This window comes from Heterodontus francisci, chromosome 25 (assembly GCF_036365525.1).
Source record: "Heterodontus francisci isolate sHetFra1 chromosome 25, sHetFra1.hap1, whole genome shotgun sequence".
NCBI classification, from domain to species: Eukaryota; Metazoa; Chordata; class Chondrichthyes; order Heterodontiformes; family Heterodontidae; genus Heterodontus; species Heterodontus francisci.
The window spans coordinates 14,778,140-14,798,219 of record NC_090395.1 but is presented as its reverse complement, the minus strand read 5'-3'; the positions used below and the strand labels follow the sequence as shown (position 1 = coordinate 14,798,219).

General features: G+C 55.6%; 1 protein-coding gene across 2 annotated transcripts in view; it reads left to right on the top strand.

Moving 5' to 3' along the window:
• ipo9 (importin 9) overlaps positions 1–20,080 on the top strand; it is a 123,751-nt gene that overhangs the window by 57,265 nt on the left and 46,406 nt on the right. For both annotated transcript variants that reach the window (XM_068056910.1, XM_068056911.1), the window contains exons 14-15: positions 18,261–18,420; positions 19,630–19,856. In XM_068056910.1, coding sequence (XP_067913011.1) covers positions 18,261–18,420; positions 19,630–19,856 — 387 coding nt within the window. The remainder of the gene's footprint in view (positions 1–18,260; positions 18,421–19,629; positions 19,857–20,080) is intronic.

The following is a 20,080-nucleotide window of genomic DNA, read 5'->3' as shown; positions in this document are numbered from 1 at the left end:
TAGGGAGAGGGAGAGGAGGGGGGGAAGAGAGGGAGAGGGAGAGGAGGGGGGGAAGAGAGGGAGAGGGAGAGGAGGGGGGGAAGAGAGGGAGAGGGAGAGGAGGGGGGGAAGAGAGGGAGAGGGAGAGGAGGGGGGGAAGAGAGGGAGAGGGAGAGGAGGGGGGAAGAGAGGGAGAGGGAGAGGAGGGGGGGAAGAGAGGGAGAGGGAGAGGAGGGGGGGAAGAGAGGGAGAGGGAGAGGAGGGGGGGAAGAGAGGGAGAGGGAGAGGAGGGGGGGAAGAGAGGGAGAGGGAGAGGAGGGGGGGAAGAGAGGGAGAGGGAGAGGAGGGGGGAAGAGAGGGAGAGGGAGAGGAGGGGGGGAAGAGAGGGAGAGGGAGAGGAGGGGGGGAAGAGAGGGAGAGGGAGAGGAGGGGGGAAGAGAGGGAGAGGGAGAGGAGGGGGGAAGAGAGGGAGAGGGAGAGGAGGGGGGAAGAGAGGGAGAGGGAGAGGAGGGGGGGAGAGAGGGAGAGGATGGGGGGGAGAGAGGGAGAGGATGGGGGGGGAGAGGATGGGGGGGGAGAGGATGGAGGGGGGGAGAGGATGAGGGGGGGAGGGGGGGGAGAGAGGGAGAGGAGGGGGGGAGAGAGGGAGAGGGAGGGCAGGGGAGAGAGAGAGAGAGGAGGGGGGGAGAGAGAGAGAGAGGAGGGGGGGGGAGAGAGAGAGAGAGGAGGGGGGGGAGAGAGAGAGAGAGGAGGGGGGGGAGAGAGAGAGAGAGGAGGGGGGGGAGAGAGAGAGAGGAGGGGGGGGAGAGAGAGAGAGAGGAGGGGGGGGAGAGAGAGAGAGAGGAGGGGGGGGAGAGAGAGAGAGAGGAGGGGGGGGAGAGAGAGAGAGAGGAGGGGGGGAGAGAGAGAGAGAGGAGGGGGGGGAGAGAGAGAGAGAGGAGGGGGGGAGAGAGAGAGAGAGGAGGGGGGGGAGAGAGAGAGAGAGGAGGGGGGGAGAGAGAGAGAGAGGAGGGGGGGGAGAGAGAGGAGGGGGGGGAGAGAGAGAGAGAGGAGGGGGGGGGAGAGAGAGAGAGAGAGGAGGGGGGGGGAGAGAGAGAGAGAGAGGAGGGGGGGGAGAGAGAGAGAGAGAGGAGGGGGGGAGAGAGAGAGGAGGGGGGGAGAGAGAGAGAGAGGAGGGGGGGGAGAGAGAGAGAGAGGAGGGGGGGGAGAGAGAGAGAGAGGAGGGGGGGGGAGAGAGGGAGTGGGAGGGGGAGGAGAGGGAGGGGGGGGCAAGAGAGGGAGAGGGAGGGCGGGGGAAGGGCAGGGGAGGTGAGGGAGAGGAGGGGAAGAGAGGGAGAGGGAGAGGAGGGGTTAAGAGAGGGAGAGGAGGGGTTAAGAGAGGGAGAGGGAGAGGAGGGGTTAAGAGAGGGAGAGGGAGAGGAGGGGTTAAGAGAGGGAGAGGGAGAGGAGGGGTTAAGAGAGGGAGAGGGAGAGGAGGGGTTAAGAGAGGGAGAGGGAGAGGAGGGGTTAAGAGAGGGAGAGGGAGAGGAGGGGTTAAGAGAGGGAGAGGGAGAGGAGGGGTTAAGAGAGGGAGAGGGAGAGGAGGGGTTAAGAGAGGGAGAGGGAGAGGAGGGGTTAAGAGAGGGAGAGGGAGAGGAGGGGTTAAGAGAGGGAGAGGGAGAGGAGGGGTTCAAGAGAGGGAGAGGGAGAGGAGGGGTTAAGAGAGGGAGAGGGAGAGGAGGGGTTAAGAGAGGGAGAGGGAGAGGAGGGGGGAAGAGATGGAGATGGGGTGGGGTGGAGAGAGAGGGAGAGGGAGAGGAGGGGGGAGAGAGGGAGATGGAGAGGAGGGGGGGAGAGATGGAGATGGGGTGGGTGGAGAGAGAGGAGAGGGAGAGGAGGGGGGGAGAGAGGGAGAGGAGGGGGGAGAGAGGGAGAGGAGGGGGGGAGAGAGGGAGAGGAGGGGGGGAGAGAGGGAGAGGAGGGGGGGAGAGAGGGAGAGGAGGGGGGGAGAGAGGGAGAGGAGGGGGGAGGAGAGAGGGAGAGGAGGGGGGGAGAGAGAGGGAGAGGGGGTGGGGGGGAGAGAGAGGGAGAGGAAGAGGAAGGGGGGAGATGAGAGGGAGAGGGAGGGCGGGGGTAGAGAGGGAGAGGAGGGGGGGAGAGAGGGAGAGGAGGGGGGGGAGAGAGGGAGAGGAGGGGGGGGGGAGAGAGGGAGAGGAGGGGGGGGAGAGAGGGAGAGGAGGGGGGGTGAGAGAGGAGAGGAGGGGGGGGAGAGAGGGAGAGGAGGGGGGGGGAGAGAGGGAGAGGAGGGGGGGGGAGAGAGGGAGAGGAGGGGGGGGAGAGAGGGAGAGGAGGGGGGGAGAGAGGGAGAGGAGGGGGGGGGAGAGAGGGAGAGGAGGGGGGGGGAGAGAGGGAGAGGAGGGGGGGGGAGAGAGGAGAGGAGGGGGGGGGAGAGAGGGAGAGGAGGGGGGGGGAGAGAGGGAGAGGAGGGGGGGGGAGAGAGGGAGAGGAGGGGGGGAGAGAGGGAGAGGAGGGGGGGGAGAGAGGGAGAGGAGGGGGGGAGAGAGGGAGAGGAGGGGGGGGAGAGAGGGAGAGGAGGGGGGGGGAGAGAGGGAGAGGAGGGGGGTGAGAGAGGGAGAGGGAGAGGAGGGGGGGAGAGGATGGGGGGGAGTGGGGGAGGGGAGGGGGGGAGGGGGGGAGAGGATGGGGGGGAGGGGGGGAGGGGATGGGGGGGGAGGGGGGGAGGGGATGGGGGGGAGGGGGGGTGGGAGAGGATTGGGGGGAGGGGGGGAGAGGATGAGGGAGAGGAGGGGGGGGAGAGAGGGAGAGGAGGGGGGGGAGAGAGGGAGAGGAGGGGGGGGAGAGAGGGAGAGGAGGGGGGGGAGAGAGGGAGAGGAGGGGGGGAGAGGGGAGAGGGAGGGCAGGGGAAGAGAGGAGAGGGAGGGCAGGGGAAGAGAGAGAGAGGGAGGGCAGGGGAAGAGAGAGAGAGGGAGGGCAGGGGAAGAGAGAGAGAGAGGAGGGGGGGAGAGAGAGAGAGAGGAGGGGGGGGGAGAGAGGGAGTGGGAGGGGGTAAGAGAGGGAGAGGGAGAGGGAGGGCGGGGGAAGGGAGAGGGAGGGCGGGGGAAGAGAGGGAGAGGAGGGGGGGAAGAGAGGAGAGGGAAGAGGGAGGGCGGGGGAAGGAGAGGGAGGGCGGGGAAGAGAGGAGAGGAGGGGGGGAAGAGAGGGAGAGGAGGGGGGGGAAGAGAGGGAGAGGAGGGGGGGGGAAGAGAGGGAGAGGAGGGGAAAGGAGGGTGGAGAGAGGGAGAGGAGGGTGGAGAGAGGGAGAGGAGGGTGGAGAGAGGGAGAGGAGGGTGGAGAGAGGGAGAGGAGGGTGGAGAGAGGGAGAGGAGGGTGGAGAGAGGAGAGGAGGGTGGAGAGAGGGAGAGGAGGGTGGAGAGAGGGAGAGGAGGGTGGAGAGAGGGAGAGGAGGGTGGAGAGAGGGAGAGGAGGGTGGAAGAGAGGGAGATGGAGAGGAGGGGGCAAGAGATGGAGAGGAGGGAGGAGGCAAGAGATGGAGAGGAGGGAGGAGAGAGGGAGATGGAGAGGAGGGAGGAGAGAGGGAGATGGAGAGGAGGGGGGGGAGAGATGGAGGGGGTGGGGGGGGGAGAGATGGAGAGGGGGTGGGGGGGGAGAGGAGAGGGAGAGGAAGAGGAGGGGGGGGAGAGGAGAGGGGGGGGGAAGAGAGGGAGAGGAGGGCGGGGCAAGAGATGGAGAGGAGGGGGGGAAGAGAGGGAGATGGAGAGGAGGGGGGAAGAGAGGGAGATGGAGAGGAGGGGGGAAGAGAGGGAGATGGAGCGGAGGGGGAGAGAGGGAGATGGAGCGGAGGGGGGAGAGAGGGAGATGGAGAGGAGGGGGGGGAGAGATGGAGATGGGGTGGGGGGGAGGGAGAGAGAGAGAGAGCGAGAGGAGGGGGGGAGAGAGGGAGAGGATGGGGGGGAGAGAGGGAGAGGAGGGGGGAGAGAGGGAGAGGAGGGGGGGAGAGAGAGGAGAGGAGGGGGAGAGAGGGAGAGGATGGGGGGAGAGAGGAGAGGAGGGGGGAGAGAGGGAGAGGAGGGGGGGAGAGAGGGAGAGGAGGGGGGGAGAGAGGAGAGGAGGGGGGGGAGAGGGAGATGACGAGGGGGGAGAGGAGAGGGGAGAGGGAGAGGAGGAGGGGGAGAGGGAGAGGAGAGGGAGAGGGAGAGGAGGGGGGGGAGAGGGAGAGGAGGGGGGGGGGAGAGGGAGAGGAGGGGGGGGGAGAGGAGAGGAGGGGGGGGAGGAGAGGGAGAGGAGGGGGGGGGAGAGGGAGAGGAGGGGGGGAGGAGAGGGAGAGGAGGGGGGGGAGAGGGAGAGGAGGGGGGGGGGAGAGGGAGAGGAGGGGGGGAGAGGAGAGGAGGGGAGGGGGGGAGAGGGAGAGGAGGGGGGAGAGGGAGAGGAGAGGGAGAGGGAGAGGAGGGGGGGGGAGAGGGAGAGGAGGGGGGGGGAGAGGGAGAGGAGGGGGGGGGAGAGGGAGAGGAGGGGGGGGAGGAGAGGGAGAGGAGGGGGGGGGAGAGGGAGAGGAGGGGGGGGAGGAGAGGGAGAGGAGGGGGGGAGAGGGAGAGGAGGTGGGGGGGAGAGGGAGAGGAGGGGGGGAGGGAGAGAGGAGGGGGAGGGGGGGAGAGGGAGAGGAGAGGGGGGAGAGGAGAGGAGGGGAGAGGGAGAGGAGGGGGGGAGAGAGGGAGAGGAGGGGGGGAGAGAGGAGAGGAGGGGGGGGAGAGGGAGAGGAGGGGGGGGGAGAGGAGAGGAGGGGGGGAAGAGAGGGAGAGGAGGGGGGGGGAAGAGAGGGAAGAGGAGGGGGGGGGAAGAGAGGGAGAGGAGGGGGGGGAAGAGAGGGAGAGGAGGGGGGGAGGGAAGAGAGGGAGAGGAGGGGGGGGGGAAGAGAGGGAGAGGAGGGGGGGGGGGAAGAGAGGGAGAGAGGGGGGGGGAAGAGAGGGAGAGGAGGGGGGGGGAAGAGAGGGAGAGGAGGGGGGGGGAAGAGAGGGAGAGGAGGGGGGGGGAAGAGAGGGAGAGGAGGGGGGGGGAAGAGAGGGAGAGGAGGGGGGGGGGAAGAGAGGAGAGGAGGGGGGGGAAGAGAGGGAGAGGCGGGGGGGGGAAGAGAGGGAGAGGAGGGGGGGGGAAGAGAGGGAGAGGAGGGGGGGGGAAGAGAGGGAGAGGAGGGGGGGAGAGAGGGAGAGGCGGGGGGGGGAAGAGAGGGAGAGGAGGGGGGGGGGAGAGAGGGAGAGGAGGGGGGGGAAGAGAGGGAGGAGGGGGGGGAAGAGAGGGAGAGGAGGGGGAAGAGAGGAGAGGAGGGGGGTGAGAGAGGAGGGAGGGGGGAGAGAGGGAGAGGAGGGGGGAAGAGAGGAGAGAGAGAGGGGGGAGAGGGAGAGGAGGGGGGAGAGGGAGAGGAGGGGGGAGAGGGAGAGAGGGGAGGAGGGGGGAGAGAGGGAGAGGAGGGGGGAGAGAGGGAGAGAGGGAGATGGAGAGGAGTGGGGAGAGAGGAGAGGAGGGGGGGGGAGAGAGTGAGAGGGGGGGGAGAGAGGGAGAGGAGGGGGGGAGAGAGGCAGAGGAGGGGGGGGAGAGAGGAGAGGAGGGGGGGGAGAGAGGGAGAGGAGGGGGGGGAGAGAGGAGAGGGGAGAGAGGGAGAGGGAGAGGAGGGGGGGGAGAGAGGGAGAGGGAGAGGAGGGGGGGGGAGAGAGGAGAGGGGGTGGGGGGGAGAGAGAGGGAGAGGGGTGGGGGGGAGAGAGATCGAGAGGGGGTGGGGGGGGAGAGAGAGGAGAGGAAGAGGAGGGGGGGGAGAGGAGGAGGGGGGGAGAGAGGGAGAGGGGGTGGGGGGGAGAGAGAGGGAGAGGAAGAGGAGGGGGGGGGAGAGGGAGAGGAGGGGGAGGAGAGGGAGAGGGGGGGAGAGAGGGAGAGGAGGTGGTGTGAGAGGGAGAGGAGGTGGTGTGAGAGGGAGAGGAGGTGGTTCGTGAGAGGGAGAGAGGTTGGTCGATTGAGAGGAGAGGAGGTGAGTGTGAGAGGAGAGGAGGTGGTGTGAGAGGAGAGGAGGTGGTGTGAGAGGGAGAGGAGGTGGTTGTGAGAGGGAGAGGAGGTGGTGTGAGAGGGAGAGGAGGTGGTTGTGAGAGGGAGAGGAGGTGGTGTGAGAGGGAGAGGAGGTGGTGTGAGAGGGAGAGGAGTGGTGTGAGAGGAGAGGAGGTGGTGTGAGAGGGAGAGGAGGTGGTGTGAGAGGGAGAGGAGGTGGTAGTGAGAGGGAGAGGAGGTGGTGTGAGAGGGAGGGAGGTGGTCGTGAGAGGGAGAGGAGGTGGTGTGAGAGGAGAGGAGGTGGTGTGAGAGGGAGAGGAGGTGGTGTGAGAGGGTGAGGAGGTGGTGTGAGAGGGAGAGGAGGTGGTGTGAGAGGGAGAGGAGGTGGTGTGAGAGGGAGAGGAGGTGGTGTGAGAGGGAGAGGAGGTGGTCGTGAGAGGGAGAGGAGGTGGTGTGAGAGGGAGAGGAGGTGGTTGTGAGAGGGAGAGGAGGTGGCTGTGAGAGGGAGAGGAGGTGGTGTGAGAGGGAGAGGAGGTGGTGTGAGAGGGAGAGGAGGTGATGATGTGAGAGGGAGAGGAGGTGGTGTGAGAGGGAGAGGAGGTGGTGTGAGAGGGAGAGGAGGTGGTTGTGAGAGGGAGAGGAGGTGGTGTGAGAGGGAGAGGAGGTGGTGTGAGAGGGAGAGGAGGTGGTTTGAGAGGAGAGGAGGTGGTGTGAGAGGGAGAGGAGGTGGTGTGAGAGGGAGAGGAGGTGGTGTGAGAGGGCGAGAGGTGGTGGGAAGAGGGCGAGAGGTGGTGGGAGAGGGCGAGAGGTGGTGGGAGAGGGCGAGAGGTGGTGGGAGAGGGCGAGAGGTGGTGGGAGAGGAGAGGGGTGGGGTGGGGCAGAGGGCGAGAGGGGGTGGGGTGGGGCAGATGGAGAGAGGCTGCAGAAGGAGAGTGGGGGCAGGGGGAGTGCGACTGAGAGGGGCGGGGAGGGAGAGAGCGAGGGGTGCAGGGGAGGGAGAGAAAGGGGCAGAGGGGGCAGCTGGAGAGAGAAAAAGGGGGGAGAGAGCGCGAGGAGAGGGTGAGGTGGAGAGGGGGAAGGGAGCGAGGCGGGGGGAGGGCGCGGGGAGAGGTGGTGGAGAGGGAGAGGGAGAGGTGGTGGAGAGGGAGAGGGAGAGGTGGTGGAGAGGGAGAGGGAGAGGTGGTGGAGAGGGAGAGGGAGAGGTGGTGGAGAGGGAGAGGGAGAGGTGGTGGAGAGGGAGAGGGAGAGGTGGTGGAGAGGGAGAGGGAGAGGTGGTGGAGAGGGAGAGGGAGAGGTGGTGGAGAGGGAGAGGGAGAGGTGGTGGGAGAGGGAGAGGGAGAGGTGGTGGGGAGGGAGAGGAGAGGTGGTGGGGAGGGAGAGGGAGAGGTGGTGGGGAGGGAGAGGGAGAGGTGGTGGGGAGGGAGAGGAGAGGTGGTGGGGAGGGAGAGGGAGAGGTGGTGGGGAGGGAGAGGGAGAGGTGGTGGGGAGGGAGAGGGAGAGGTGGTGGGGAGGGAGAGGGAGAGGTGGTGGGGAGGGAGAGGGAGAGGTGGTGGGGAGGGAGAGGGAGAGGTGGTGGGGAGGGAGAGGGAGAGGTGGTGGGGAGGGAGAGGGAGAGGTGGTGGGGAGGGAGAGGGAGAGGTGGTGGGAGGGAGAGGGAGAGGTGGTGGGGAGGGAGAGGGAGAGGTGGTGGGAGGGAGAGGGAGAGGTGGTGGGGAGGGAGAGGGAGAGGTGGTGGGGAGGGAGAGGGAGAGGTGGTGGGGAGGGAGAGGGAGAGGTGGTGGGGAGGGAGAGGGAGAGGTGGTGGGGAGGAGAGGGAGTGGTGGTGGGAGGGAGAGGGAGTGGTGGTGGGAGAGGGAGTGGTGGTGGAGAGGGAGAGGGAGTGGTGGTGGAGAGGGAGAGGGAGTGGTGGTGGAGAGGGAGAGGGAGTGGTGGTGGAGAGGGAGAGGGAGTGGTGGTGGAGAGGGAGAGGGAGTGGTGGTGGAGAGGGAGAGGGAGTGGTGGTGGAGAGGGAGAGGGAGTGGTGGTGGAGAGGGAGAGGGAGTGGTGGTGGAGAGGGAGAGGGAGTGGTGGTGGAGAGGGAGAGGGAGTGGTGGTGGAGAGGGAGAGGGAGTGGTGGTGGAGAGGGAGAGGGAGTGGTGGTGGAGAGGGAGAGGGAGTGGTGGTGGAGAGGGAGAGGGAGTGGTGGTGGAGAGGGAGAGGGAGTGGTGGTGGAGAGGGAGAGGGAGTGGTGGTGGAGAGGGAGAGGGAGTGGTGGTGGAGAGGGAGAGGGAGTGGTGGTGGAGAGGGAGAGGGAGTGGTGGTGGAGAGGGAGAGGGAGTGGTGGTGGAGAGGGAGAGGGAGTGGTGGTGGAGAGGGAGAGGGAGTGGTGGTGGAGAGGGAGAGGGAGTGGTGGTGGAGAGGGAGAGGGAGTGGTGGTGGAGAGGGAGAGGGAGTGGTGGTGGAGAGGGAGAGGGAGTGGTGGTGGAGAGGGAGAGGGAGTGGTGGTGGAGAGGGAGAGGGAGTGGTGGTGGAGAGGGAGAGGGAGTGGTGGTGGAGAGGGAGAGGGAGTGGTGGTGGAGAGGGAGAGGGAGTGGGAGTGGTGGTGGAGAGGGAGAGGGAGTGGGAGTGGTGGTGGAGAGGGAGAGGGAGTGGGAGTGGTGGTGGAGAGGGAGAGGGAGTGGGAGTGGTGGTGGAGAGGGAGAGGGAGTGGGAGTGGTGGTGGAGAGGGAGAGGGAGTGGGAGTGGTGGTGGAGAGGGAGAGGGAGTGGTGGTGGAGAGGGAGAGGGAGTGGTGGTGGAGAGGGAGAGGGAGTGGTGGTGGAGAGGGAGAGGGAGAGGTGGTGGAGAGGGAGAGGAGCGTTGGGGGAGGAGAAGAGAGGGGGGGGAGAAGAGAGGGGGAGAGGGGTGGCAGAGGGAGAGAGGCTGCAGAAGGAGAGAGGGGGGGCAGGGGGAGTGCTACTGAGAGGGGCGGGGAGGGAGAGAACGAGGGGTGCAGGGGAGGGAGAGAGAGGGGCAGAGGGGGCAGCTGGAGAGCGGGGAGAGGGGGAAGAGAGCGAGGCGGGGGAAGGGAGCGAGGCAGGGGAAGGGAGCAAGGCGGGGGGAAGGCGTGGGGAGAGGGCGAGGTGGTGGAGAGGGCGAGGGCGAGGTGGTGGAGAGGGCGAGGGCGAGGTGGTGGAGAGGGCGAGAAGGGGGAGAGGGGCAGCGTGCGAGGGAGAAGGGGGGGGACAGAGAACGAGAGAGAGAGAGAAGGGGGGAGGGCGCGCGTGAGAGAGAAGGGGGGAGGGCGCGCGTGAGAGAGAAGGGGGGAGAGAGCGCGTATGTATCAGCTGAGGGGTGGTGATAGGTAGTAATCAGCTGGAGGTTTTCTTGGTCACGTTTGACCTGATACCGTGAGACATCATGTGGTCCAGAGTCAATGTTGGGGACTCCCATGGCAACTCCCTCCCGACTGTATACTGTATACCACTGTGCCTCCACCTCTGGTGGGCAGGGATGGTGATGGAGGAGTCTGGGACACTGGCTGTAAGGTATGATTTGGTGGGCATGACTATGTCAGGCTGTTGCTTGACTAGTCTGTGGGACAGCTCTCCCACTTTTGGCACAAGCCCCCAGATGTTAGTAAGGAGGACTTGGCAGGGTCGACGGGACTGGGTTTGCCGTTGTCGTTTCCGCTGCCTCGGTGATCCATCCGGTTTCACTTCTTTTAGACTTTTCTCTAGTGGTTTAATACAACTGAGTGGCTTGCTAGGCCATTTCAGAGGGCATTTAAGAGTCAACCACATTGCTGTGGGTCTGGAGTCACATGTCGGCCAGACCAGGTAAGGACAGCAGATTTCCTTCCCTCTCTTATTTATCCCTCTCTCTATCCTACCTGCAAACCCTGTAACCAGGAATGTTGAGCTGCCATTTCTGCCCTTTAAGCCATGTTTCAGTAATGGCTATGATATACTTCCAAGGGGGGAATTTCATGTTCTCCCCCGCGTCGGGTTTGGAGGCAGGAAGAGCATATAATCGGTTGGGCTGGTGGCGGGGGGAGACCCTGCCACCTTACTGCCTCTGCCTAAATTAAGTCTGGAGACCTTCCTGCCCTGCTGCCAGTTGAGCCCCTTAAGTGGGCAATTAATGCCCAATTAAGGGGCTCATCCTGCTGCACCACTACTGACCAACCTGGCAGTGTCCTGAAGGACATATTTGCCAGACTGGGTCTGCGGTGAGTGATAAAAGAACCAACAAGAGGGAAAAACTTACTAGACCTTGTCTTCACCAATCTACCTGTTGCAGATGCATTTGTCCATGACCGTATTGGTAGGAGTGACCACTGCACAGTCCTTGTGGACCATAGAGTCATAGAGAGATACAGCATTGAAACAGGCCCTTTGGCCCACCGAGTCTGTGCTGACCATCAACCACCCATTTACACTAATCCTACATTAATTCCATTTTCCCTACCAAATCCCCATCTTCCATCAATTCTCCTAACACCTACCTATACTAGGGGCAATTTACAATGGCCAATTTACCTTTCATCCTGCAAGTCTTTGACTGTGGGAGGAAACCGGAGCACCCGGCGGAAACCCAAGCAGTCACAGGGAGAACTTGCAAAGTCTGCACAGGCAGGGCCCAGAACAGAACCCGGGTTGCTGGAGCTGTGAGGCTGCGGTGCTAACCACTGCGCCACTGTGCCACCCGTCTTTACACTGCTCCATCGTGTTGGGTGGCACGACCACTGTGCTAAATGGGAGAGATTCAGAACAGATCAAGCAACTTAAAACTGGGCATCCATGAGGTGCTGTGGGCCATCAGCAGCAGCAGAATTGTATTCAGCCACAATCTGTAACCTCTGACCTGGCATATCCCTGACTCCAGCAAGCCAGAGGACCAATTCTGGTTCAACGAGGCATGTGGGAGAGCATGACAGGAGCAGCACCAGGCATATCTAAAAATGAGGTTCCAACCTGGTGAAGCTACAACGCAGGACTACATTCATGCTAAACAGAAGCAGCATGCTGTAGACAGAACTAAGCGATCCTACAGCCAACAAGTCAGACCAAAGCTTTGCAGTCTCGCCACATCTAGTTGTCAGTAGTAATGGACAATTTAACAAATAATCAGAGGAGGAAGCTCCACAAGTATCCCCATCCTCAGAGCCCAGAACATCAGTACAAAAGACAAGACTGCGGCACTTGCAACTATCTTTAGCCAGAAGTACCGAGTGGATGATCCATTTCAGCCTCCTCCTGAGGTCCCAGCATCACAGATGCAAGACTACAGCCAATTCGATTCACTCCGCGTGATATCAAGAAACAGCCAAAGGCACTGGATACAGCAAAGGCTGTGGGCCTGGCAATACCCCAGCAGTACTACTGAAGACTTGTGATCCAGGACTAGCCGTGCCCCTAGCCAAGCTGTTCCAGTACAGCTACATCTAACCAACAATATGGAAAATTACCTGTTTATGTCCTGTCCATAAGAAGCAGGACAAATCTAATCTGCCCCATCAGTCGACTCTCAATCATCAGCAAAGTGATGGGAGGTGTCGTCGACAGTGCTATCAAGCGGCATTTGATCAGTAATATTGACTCAACCTGCTCTCACTGATGCTCAGTTTGGGTTCCGCCAGGGAACCTGGCTCCAGGCCTTGTTACAGCCTTGGTCCAAACATGGACAAAATAGCTGAATTCCAGAGGTGAGGTGAGAATGACTGCCTTCAGCATCAAGGCAACATTTGACGAAGTGTGGCATCAAGGAACCTTGGTAAAATTGAAGTCAGTGGGAATCGGGGGAAACCTCTCCTGGTTGGAGTCATAATTAGCTCAAAGGAAGGTGGTTGTGGTTGTTGGAGGCCAGTGATCTGCGCCCTAAGACATTACTGCAAAAGTTCCTCAGAGTAATGTCTTGAGACCCAACCATCTTCAGCTTCATCAATTACCTTCGCTCCATCGTGAGGTCAGAAGTGGGATGTTCGCTGATGATTGCACAGTGTTCAGTACCATTCACGACGACTCAGATACTGAAGCAGTCCGTGTCCTTATACGGAAAGACCTGGACAACATTCAGGCTTGGACTCGTAAGCGGCAAGTGTCAAGCAATGACCATCTTCAAGAGAGGATTTAACCATCTCCCCTTGACGTTCAACAACATTAGCATCGCTGAATCCCCCATCATCAACTTGCTGGGGATTACCATTGACCAGAAACATAACTGCACCATCCGTGTATATACTGCAACTACAGAAACAGGTCAGAGGCTGTGAATCCTCTGGTGATTTACGATTCTTCAGTTGCTCGATCAGCACTCAAGAAGCTCGACATCATCCGGGACAAAACAGCCTGCTTGATCGATATCCCAACCACCAGCTTAAACATTCACTGCCTCCACCACTGACACACAGTGGCAGCAGTGTGTACCATCTACAAGATTCACTGCCACAACTTGCCAAAGCTCCTTTGACAGCACCTTCCAAACCTATGGCTTCTACCAACAGCAACAACAAATTATGCAGCGCTTTTAACATAAAACATTCCAAGGTGCCTCACAGGAGTGTTATAAACAACGTATAACACCTGAGCCACAAAAGGAGATATTAGGTCTAATGACCAAATGCTTGGTCAAAGAGCTACGTTTTAAGCACTGTCTAAAAGGAGGAAAGCGAGGTGGAGAGGTGTAGGGAGGTTTTTCCAGAGCTTGGGGACTGGACTACTGAAGCTGCAGCCACCAATGGTGGAGTGATCAAAATCCGGGATGCACAAGAGGCCAGAATTAAAGGAGCGTAGATATCTTGGAGGGTTGTCGGGCTCGAGGAGATTACAGACATAGGGAAGGGTGTGAAGACATGGAGCGATTTGAAAACGAGGATGAGCATTTTAGCATCTAGATGTTGCTTGACTGGGAGCCAATGTAGGTCAGCGAGCACAGGGGTGATGGGACAACGGGACTTGGTGCAAGGTAAAAAAAAAACGGACAGCGGAGTTTTGGATGACCTCAAGTTTATGGAGGGTAGAATGTGCCAGTGCATTGGAATAGTCAAGTCCAGAGGTAATGAAGGCATACATGAGGGTTTCAGCAGCAGATGAGCTGAGACAGGGGTGAAGTTGGGTAACATTACGGAAATGGAAGTAGGCGGTCTTAGTGATACCACCTAGAAGAACAAGGGCAGCAGAAGCATGGGAACATCATCTGCAAGTTCCCCTCCAAGTTGCACAGCATCCTGACTTGGAACTATATCACCATTCCTTCACTGTCGCTAGGTCAAGGTCCTGGAACTCCCTGCCGAATATCACTGTGGGTGTACCTACACCACATGGACTGCAGCGGTTCACCGCCACCTTCTCCAGGGCAATTAGAGATGGGCAGTAAATGCCAACGACGCTCACATCCCATGACCAATTTTTAAAAAATCTCCCATTTCTTTTATCTTCAGATTTACATTACTTTCACCAAGTGACCCTCCCCCCCACCCCCCCCCAAATTTTACTAGTTTTAAAGTGCTACCACAGCCCTGTCTTTCCTTTCTGCTAGGACGCTGGTCCCATTCTGGTTCAGGTGGGGCCAACCCCAGCAGTAGAGCTTCTTGGTGATCTACCTAATCACATGGCTTGGGTAGTAATCCTGAGATTACCACCCACAAGGTACTTTAAAAAAAAAATGTAGTTCCTGACTTCTGAAGACCTTTTCTTCCCTATGTCATTGGTCCCAGCATGGACCACGACAGCTCGATTTTCCCCCTCCCTTTCCAAGTTCCTCTCCAGTTGCTCCGAGATATCTTTTACCTTCGCACCAGGTCAGTAATACACCCTTCTGGATTCTTGGTCATGACTGCAGAGGACTCTATCCATCCCTCTAATTATCAAATCCCCTGTGATTACAACCTTTTGCTTCTGCTCCTTCCCCCCCCCTTGGACTGTCTCCTGCTTCCCTGGTGCCTTGGTTCACATTCTGCTCATCCTTCCTGCAGCCTTCATCCTTATTCCCACAGTTAGCTAGTATATTGTACCTGTTGGAGAGGAGCAGTGCCTGCAGGACCATCTCCTCTTACACTGCTGACTAACTAGTCATACTTCCCTTCCTGTACCGATTCTTTTCTCTGGTGTGACTGTATTGTGTTTAGAAATTCCTACCTCTTTGTATGTGTTGCAGTGAAACAATCTCACACTCCAGTTCAAAGATTCTGAGTTGGAGTGCCTCAATGCAGAAACATTTCCTACAAATGTGGTAATCCAGGACCGTCTCATTAACCACAAACGCCCAGCATCATGCACAATATTGGGACAGGAGATAGGGCACAAGCAGGACTCAGAAAGCAAAGGAAGTCTCCTGAGTTGCAGCCCCCTGTACAAGCTGCATTCGCTGATAGTCTGCAGCTTGCCCAATATGTTTACACAGTAATCCCACTGACATCCCACGAATGAATAAAAAGAGTCCTTATCCTAAGAATAATAGTCATAAGAGTCATATTTATGGTCCAGAAGGAGGCCATTTGGCCCATCAAGTCCATGCCAGCTCTTCATGAAGTTATGTTGTCAGTCCCACTTCCCAGTCTAGGAAACCTTTTTTATTTTGCTTCCAAGGCTAGTATATGCTTCCTTGGATCAAAACTACATAGTACTCCAGGTCTCACCAAGGGCCTATACAATTTAAGTACTTCCTCACTGTTAAACTCTAAACCCATTGTAACAAAGACTAACATACTATTTGTTTTCCTAATTGCATGCTGTACCTGCATGTTAACTTTCTGTGATTCAGGTGCAATGACACCCAGGTCCTTCTGAGTGCCAACGTTTTCCAGTGTCTCCATTTAAAAAATATTCTGCTCTTCTATTTTTCCTTAATAATACTCAATAACTTTACACTTCTCCGCATTAAATTCCATCTGCTATCTTCTTTTTCTCTCACTTAACCTGCCTATATCTCTTGGCAGCCTCTTTACGTCCTTCTCACAGTTTACTTTCCCAACTAACTTTGTATTGTCAGCAAACTTGGATGCATTACACCCAGTCCCCTCATCTAAGTAAGTGATATAAATTGTAAATAGCTGAGGCCTAAGCACACTCTGATCTTTGTGGTGCCTCACTGGCTACAGCCTACCAACTCAAATATCCAGGTTATCCCAGCCAGGAGTGTGTCGGAAGAGTCAAGTCTAGAGGTAACAAAGGCAAGGATGAGGGTTTCAGCAGCAGATAAGCTGAGGCGGGGTAGAGTCAGGTGATGTTACAGTGGTGAAAATAGGCGTTCTTCATGACGACATCGATCTGTAGTCAGAAGCTCATCTTGGGGTTAAATATGACACCAAGGTTACAAACAGTCTTTTCAAGCTCACAGTTTCCAGGGAGGGGGATGGAGTCAGTGAGCTTGTGGCAGGGACCAAAGATGATGGCTTTGTTTTCCCAATGTTTCGTTGGGGGAAATTTCTGCTTATCCAGTAATGGTTGTTGGACAAACTGTATGATAATCTAGCGACAGTGGAGGAGACAAGAGAGGTGTGCTAGGTTTCATCATACATGTGAAAACTAACGCCGTCAGATGATGTTGCCAAGGGGCTGCATGTAGATAATAAATAGGAGGGGACCAAGGAGAGATCCTTGGAGGACACCAGAGGTAATAGTGTGGAAGCAGGAAGAGAAGCCATTGGCTAAGATTAGACAGTTAAGAATAAAACTAGGCAAGTGCAGTCCCACCCAGCAGGACGACAATGGAGGGGTGTTGGAGGAGGATAGCCTGGAAAGCTCTGTCAAAGGCTGCAGACAGGTCGAGGAAGATGAGGAGGGATAGTTTATCTTTGTCACAGTCACATTGGATGTCATTTGTGACTTGATAAGAGCTTTTTCATTACCGTGTCAGGGCAGAAACCTGATTGTAAGAATTCAAACACGGAGTTCTGGGAAAGATGGGCATGGATTTAGGAGGCAATGACATGTTTTGGCTTTGGAGAGGAAAGGGAGGTTGGAGATGGGACAGTAGTTTGCAAAGATGGTGGACTCAAGATTAGTTTTTTGAACAGAGGGGTGATGTCAGCAGATTTCAAGGAGCAAAGGACAACACCTGAAGGGAGTGAAACGTTAACAATATTGGATAACATGGGGACCAGGTTAAGGGAAGTTGGGCGGTCAGCAGTTCAATGGGAATAGGGTCAAGGGAGCAGGAGGTGGGTCTCATGGATTTGGAACGGGCATGAGGGGAAAACAGAGAAATTAGAGAACGGAGTTCAGAACTAGGTTGTGTGGAATGTTGGAGGAAATTTGGGCTGGTATGCTCGTGGAGGTGAGGGGCATGGCAGAGGCAGCTGATCAAGTGGTCTTGATCTTCATGACAAAGAAGTTGGTGAGCTCCTCGCGCTTATTGTTGGAGATTCTGGTGGTGGATACATGGGAGGTATGTTAAGGTGTCTTGCAGTAGAGAAAAGATTTCCCTTTCATAAATCCACATTGACTGCCTAATCATATTATGATTCTCAAAGTGCACATCTCCCTATTACTAATCTGGAGAAAATTTGCACAGCTAAGGGGAAAAGGTGGGGAGTGGGACTAGCTGAGTTGCTGTTGCAGAGAGCTGGCATGGACAAGGCACGCTGAATGGCAGCCTCTGTGCTGTAGTCATTCCAGGATTCGAATAATAGATTCCAGCATTTTCCCTTCTATTGACATCAGGCTAATTGGCCTTTAGTTCCCTGTTTTCTCTCTCCTTTCTTGAATAGTGGGGTTATGTTTACTACCTTCAAATCCATGGAGACTGCTCTGGAACCTAGGGAATTCTGGAAGATTAAAACCCTAGGATGCAGGCTATCATGTCCAGGAGATTTGTCAACTTTAACTTTAAGGGGTGGCGCAGTGGTTAGCACCGCAGCCTCACAGCTCCAGCGACCCGGGTTCAATTCTGGGTACTGCCTGTGTGGAGTTTGCAAGTTCTCCCTGTGTCTGCGTGGGTTTCCTCCGGGTGCTCCGATTTCCTCCCACATGCCAAAGACTTGCTGGTTGATAGGTTAATTGGACATTATAAATTGCCCCTAGTATAGGTAGGTGGTAGGGAAATATATAGGGACAGGTGGGGATGTGGTAGGAATGTGGAATTAGTGTAGGATTAGTATAAATGGGTGGTTGATGGTCGGCACAGACTCGGTGGGCCGAAGGGCCTGTTTCAGTGCTGTATCTCTAAAACTAAAAACTAAAACATTAATTTCTCCAGTACTATTTCTTTACTAAATAATATTATCCCTAAGTTCCTCATTTCAACTGGACCCTTGGTTCTGCAGTTTTTCTGCAATGTTTTCTATATTTTGTACCTTGAAGACAGATGGAAAGTATTATTTTAATGCCTCTGCCATTTCCTTATCTCCATTCTAATTTCTCCTGGCTCTGAATCTAAGGGACCCACGTTTACTTTTGCTAACCTCTTCCTTTTTACATACCTGTAGAAATTTTTACAATCTGTTCTTGTGTCTTTTGCTAGTTTACTCTTCTGTTTTCTTTTTTGTTCATCCTTTTTTTGAATTCTGAAATCCTCACAATCCTCCACCTTACTACTTTTTTGGCAACATTATAAGCCTTTACTTTTAATCTTAGAGTCTTTCACTTCTCTTGTTAGTCAAGTTGCATGACTTTTCCATGGAGGTTTTTATCCTTTAAGGGAATGTATATTGAAAATTATGAATTAATTCTTTAAATGTTTGCCATTGTTAATCTACCATCCTATCTTTTTGTAAAGAAAAGCAAAATACTGCCAATGCTGGAAATCTGGAATAAAAACAGAAAATTCTGGAAATAATTCATCGATCTGAAACGGTAACTGTTTCTCTCACCACAGATGCTGCCTGACCTGAGTATTTCCAGCATTTTCTGTCATATCTTTTAATCTAGTTTCCTAATCTGTTTTAGTCTACTTGCTGCTCATACCTACATAGTTTGCTTTATTTATTGCAATTTAAGTGTTTTATTCAGTGTCACAACTGCCCTAGGAGTGTTTGATGGGACAGTGTAGAGGGCGCTTTACTCTGTGCCTGACCTGTGCTGGACCCATTCTGATGTTGATACTGAGTACTCCTTAGTACTAAGCTGTCGAGCTTGAGAACAAAGATTAACAGGTTATTGAACAAGATGTGAAATGGTTTTGTGAAGAAATTAAGGATTAAATTGTGATGTGATACTAAACAGCAAGCTTTAAGTAAAAGGGGTTAGAGACATCTGGCATCTGGTCAAGTGCATGAATTACACATCTCTTGTCACATAGTTACTTGTTGCAGATTGTCATAAGGAGCCTGTAACATGTTCTCTCCCCTTCTGTTAGTCTCTCCATTCCTGCTGGGCCGTGCGCTCTGGGCTGCCAGCCGCTTTGCAACTGTTATGACTCCTGAGCTGATCCAGCAATTTCTACAAGCAACGGTTAGTGGTTTGCATGAGACCCAGCCACCATCAGTGCGAATCTCTGCTGTACGAGCCATCTGGGGGTAAGCTGCAAATGTGAGGGAAGTTTTATGGTTAGGAGGGGCCTAGGGAGGGTGGAGATGGTGGCCCCTTGAATCTGTTCCACTGTTCAGTTAGATAATGGCTTATCTGTACCTGACCCTCATTTACCATCTTTGCTTCATATCCCTTGTTACCCTTTACCCAACAAAAATCTACCCATCTTAGTCTTAAAAGATCCAGCTGACTCACAGCATCCCACTGTCTTTTGGCATAACGAGTTCCAGAATTATATAACTAACATAATTCCCACCCCGTTGTAACTTAACCTTCTTGATATCTCAGTAGCTTTTTAAATTACTTTTTGTAGTTTTGTATGAGCTTTTAGTGGTTTATGAATTGGGCTCACAAATCTATTTGTTCCTCTGCAGTTCGTAGTTTCTCACTATTTATCTTTCTTAGGCCCAAAGTGTATGACCTCACACTCCATCTACCAAAGTTTAATTCACTCACTTGATCTCACCTTCTCGAGGGCAATTAGGATGGGCAATAAGTGCTGTCCTAGCCAGCGACGCCCACATCCCATGAATGAATTTTTAAAAATCTATCTATCCTTTTGCAACTTCTTCCTCCCATCTGCACTGCTTAAAATATCATCTGGAAACCTGGGTATACAACTCTCTTTTCCTTCATCCAAGCCCTTAATAAATGTAGCAAAAAGTTGAGATCCCAGGGGAACACCGTTGTCTCGTCCCAGAGAATGTTCCCTTTATCCCATCTCTCTCTTTCTTTCTCACAATCAATTTCCAACCTAAAAGTTAACAGGTTACTTTTAATTCCATGCACGCTCATTTTTGCTAATACTCGTGTGTGGAACATTATTGATTGTTTATATAGACTTCCAGAAGGCAACATCAGTCACCACTTCCCTGCCCACCAGGTTAGTGACCTCTTCAAAAAGTTCAACTGGGAAGATCAGACATGATTTACCCTTCACAAGATATGCTGACTCTGATTGGCTTATCTGTTCAAGAGCCTGGTCGTCAAGGAAGCAGAAAATTACTGATTTTCTCTTTGGTTTGAATTGTTCATTATGTTTTGTAACTTTTTTGTAGATATATTTGAACCAATCAGTTGCAATATGATTTGAATTGATTTTTAATATATGTATAATTGATTTATTGTTTAGTACAATGTGGCATTGTGATCATTAGCTGGTTTAATGTATGATCTTCCTCTTCACTTCTCCACAGGTACTGTGACCAGTTGAAAATCTCTGAGTGTACGCATATCTTACAGCCGTTCCTTCCCAGCATCCTGGATGGTTTGATTCATCTTGCCACACAATTCAGTTCTGAGGTGCTGACCCTGGTCATGGAGACATTGTGTGTTGTCTGCACTGTGGACTCTGCCTTCACCATTAGTGTAGAAAATAAAGTCTGTCCCCTTACCATTGCCATCTTCCTCAAGTACAGCAACGGTATGTGAGTTGGAGCACTTGCTGGCTGCAGCCTTGTGTAAATATACCTGTCCATTATTTGCCAGTATTCTTTTATTTGGGTTTAGACCTTGGGTATTTAGACCATTTCACCGGTATTTGGATGTGAGTTCACGTTAACAAAGTCACCAAGAGGATAAAGTCCAGCTTGAAAACAGTGGGTAGTGGTGTTAATTGCAGAGGAAATTTGTTGTCGAACAGATTGG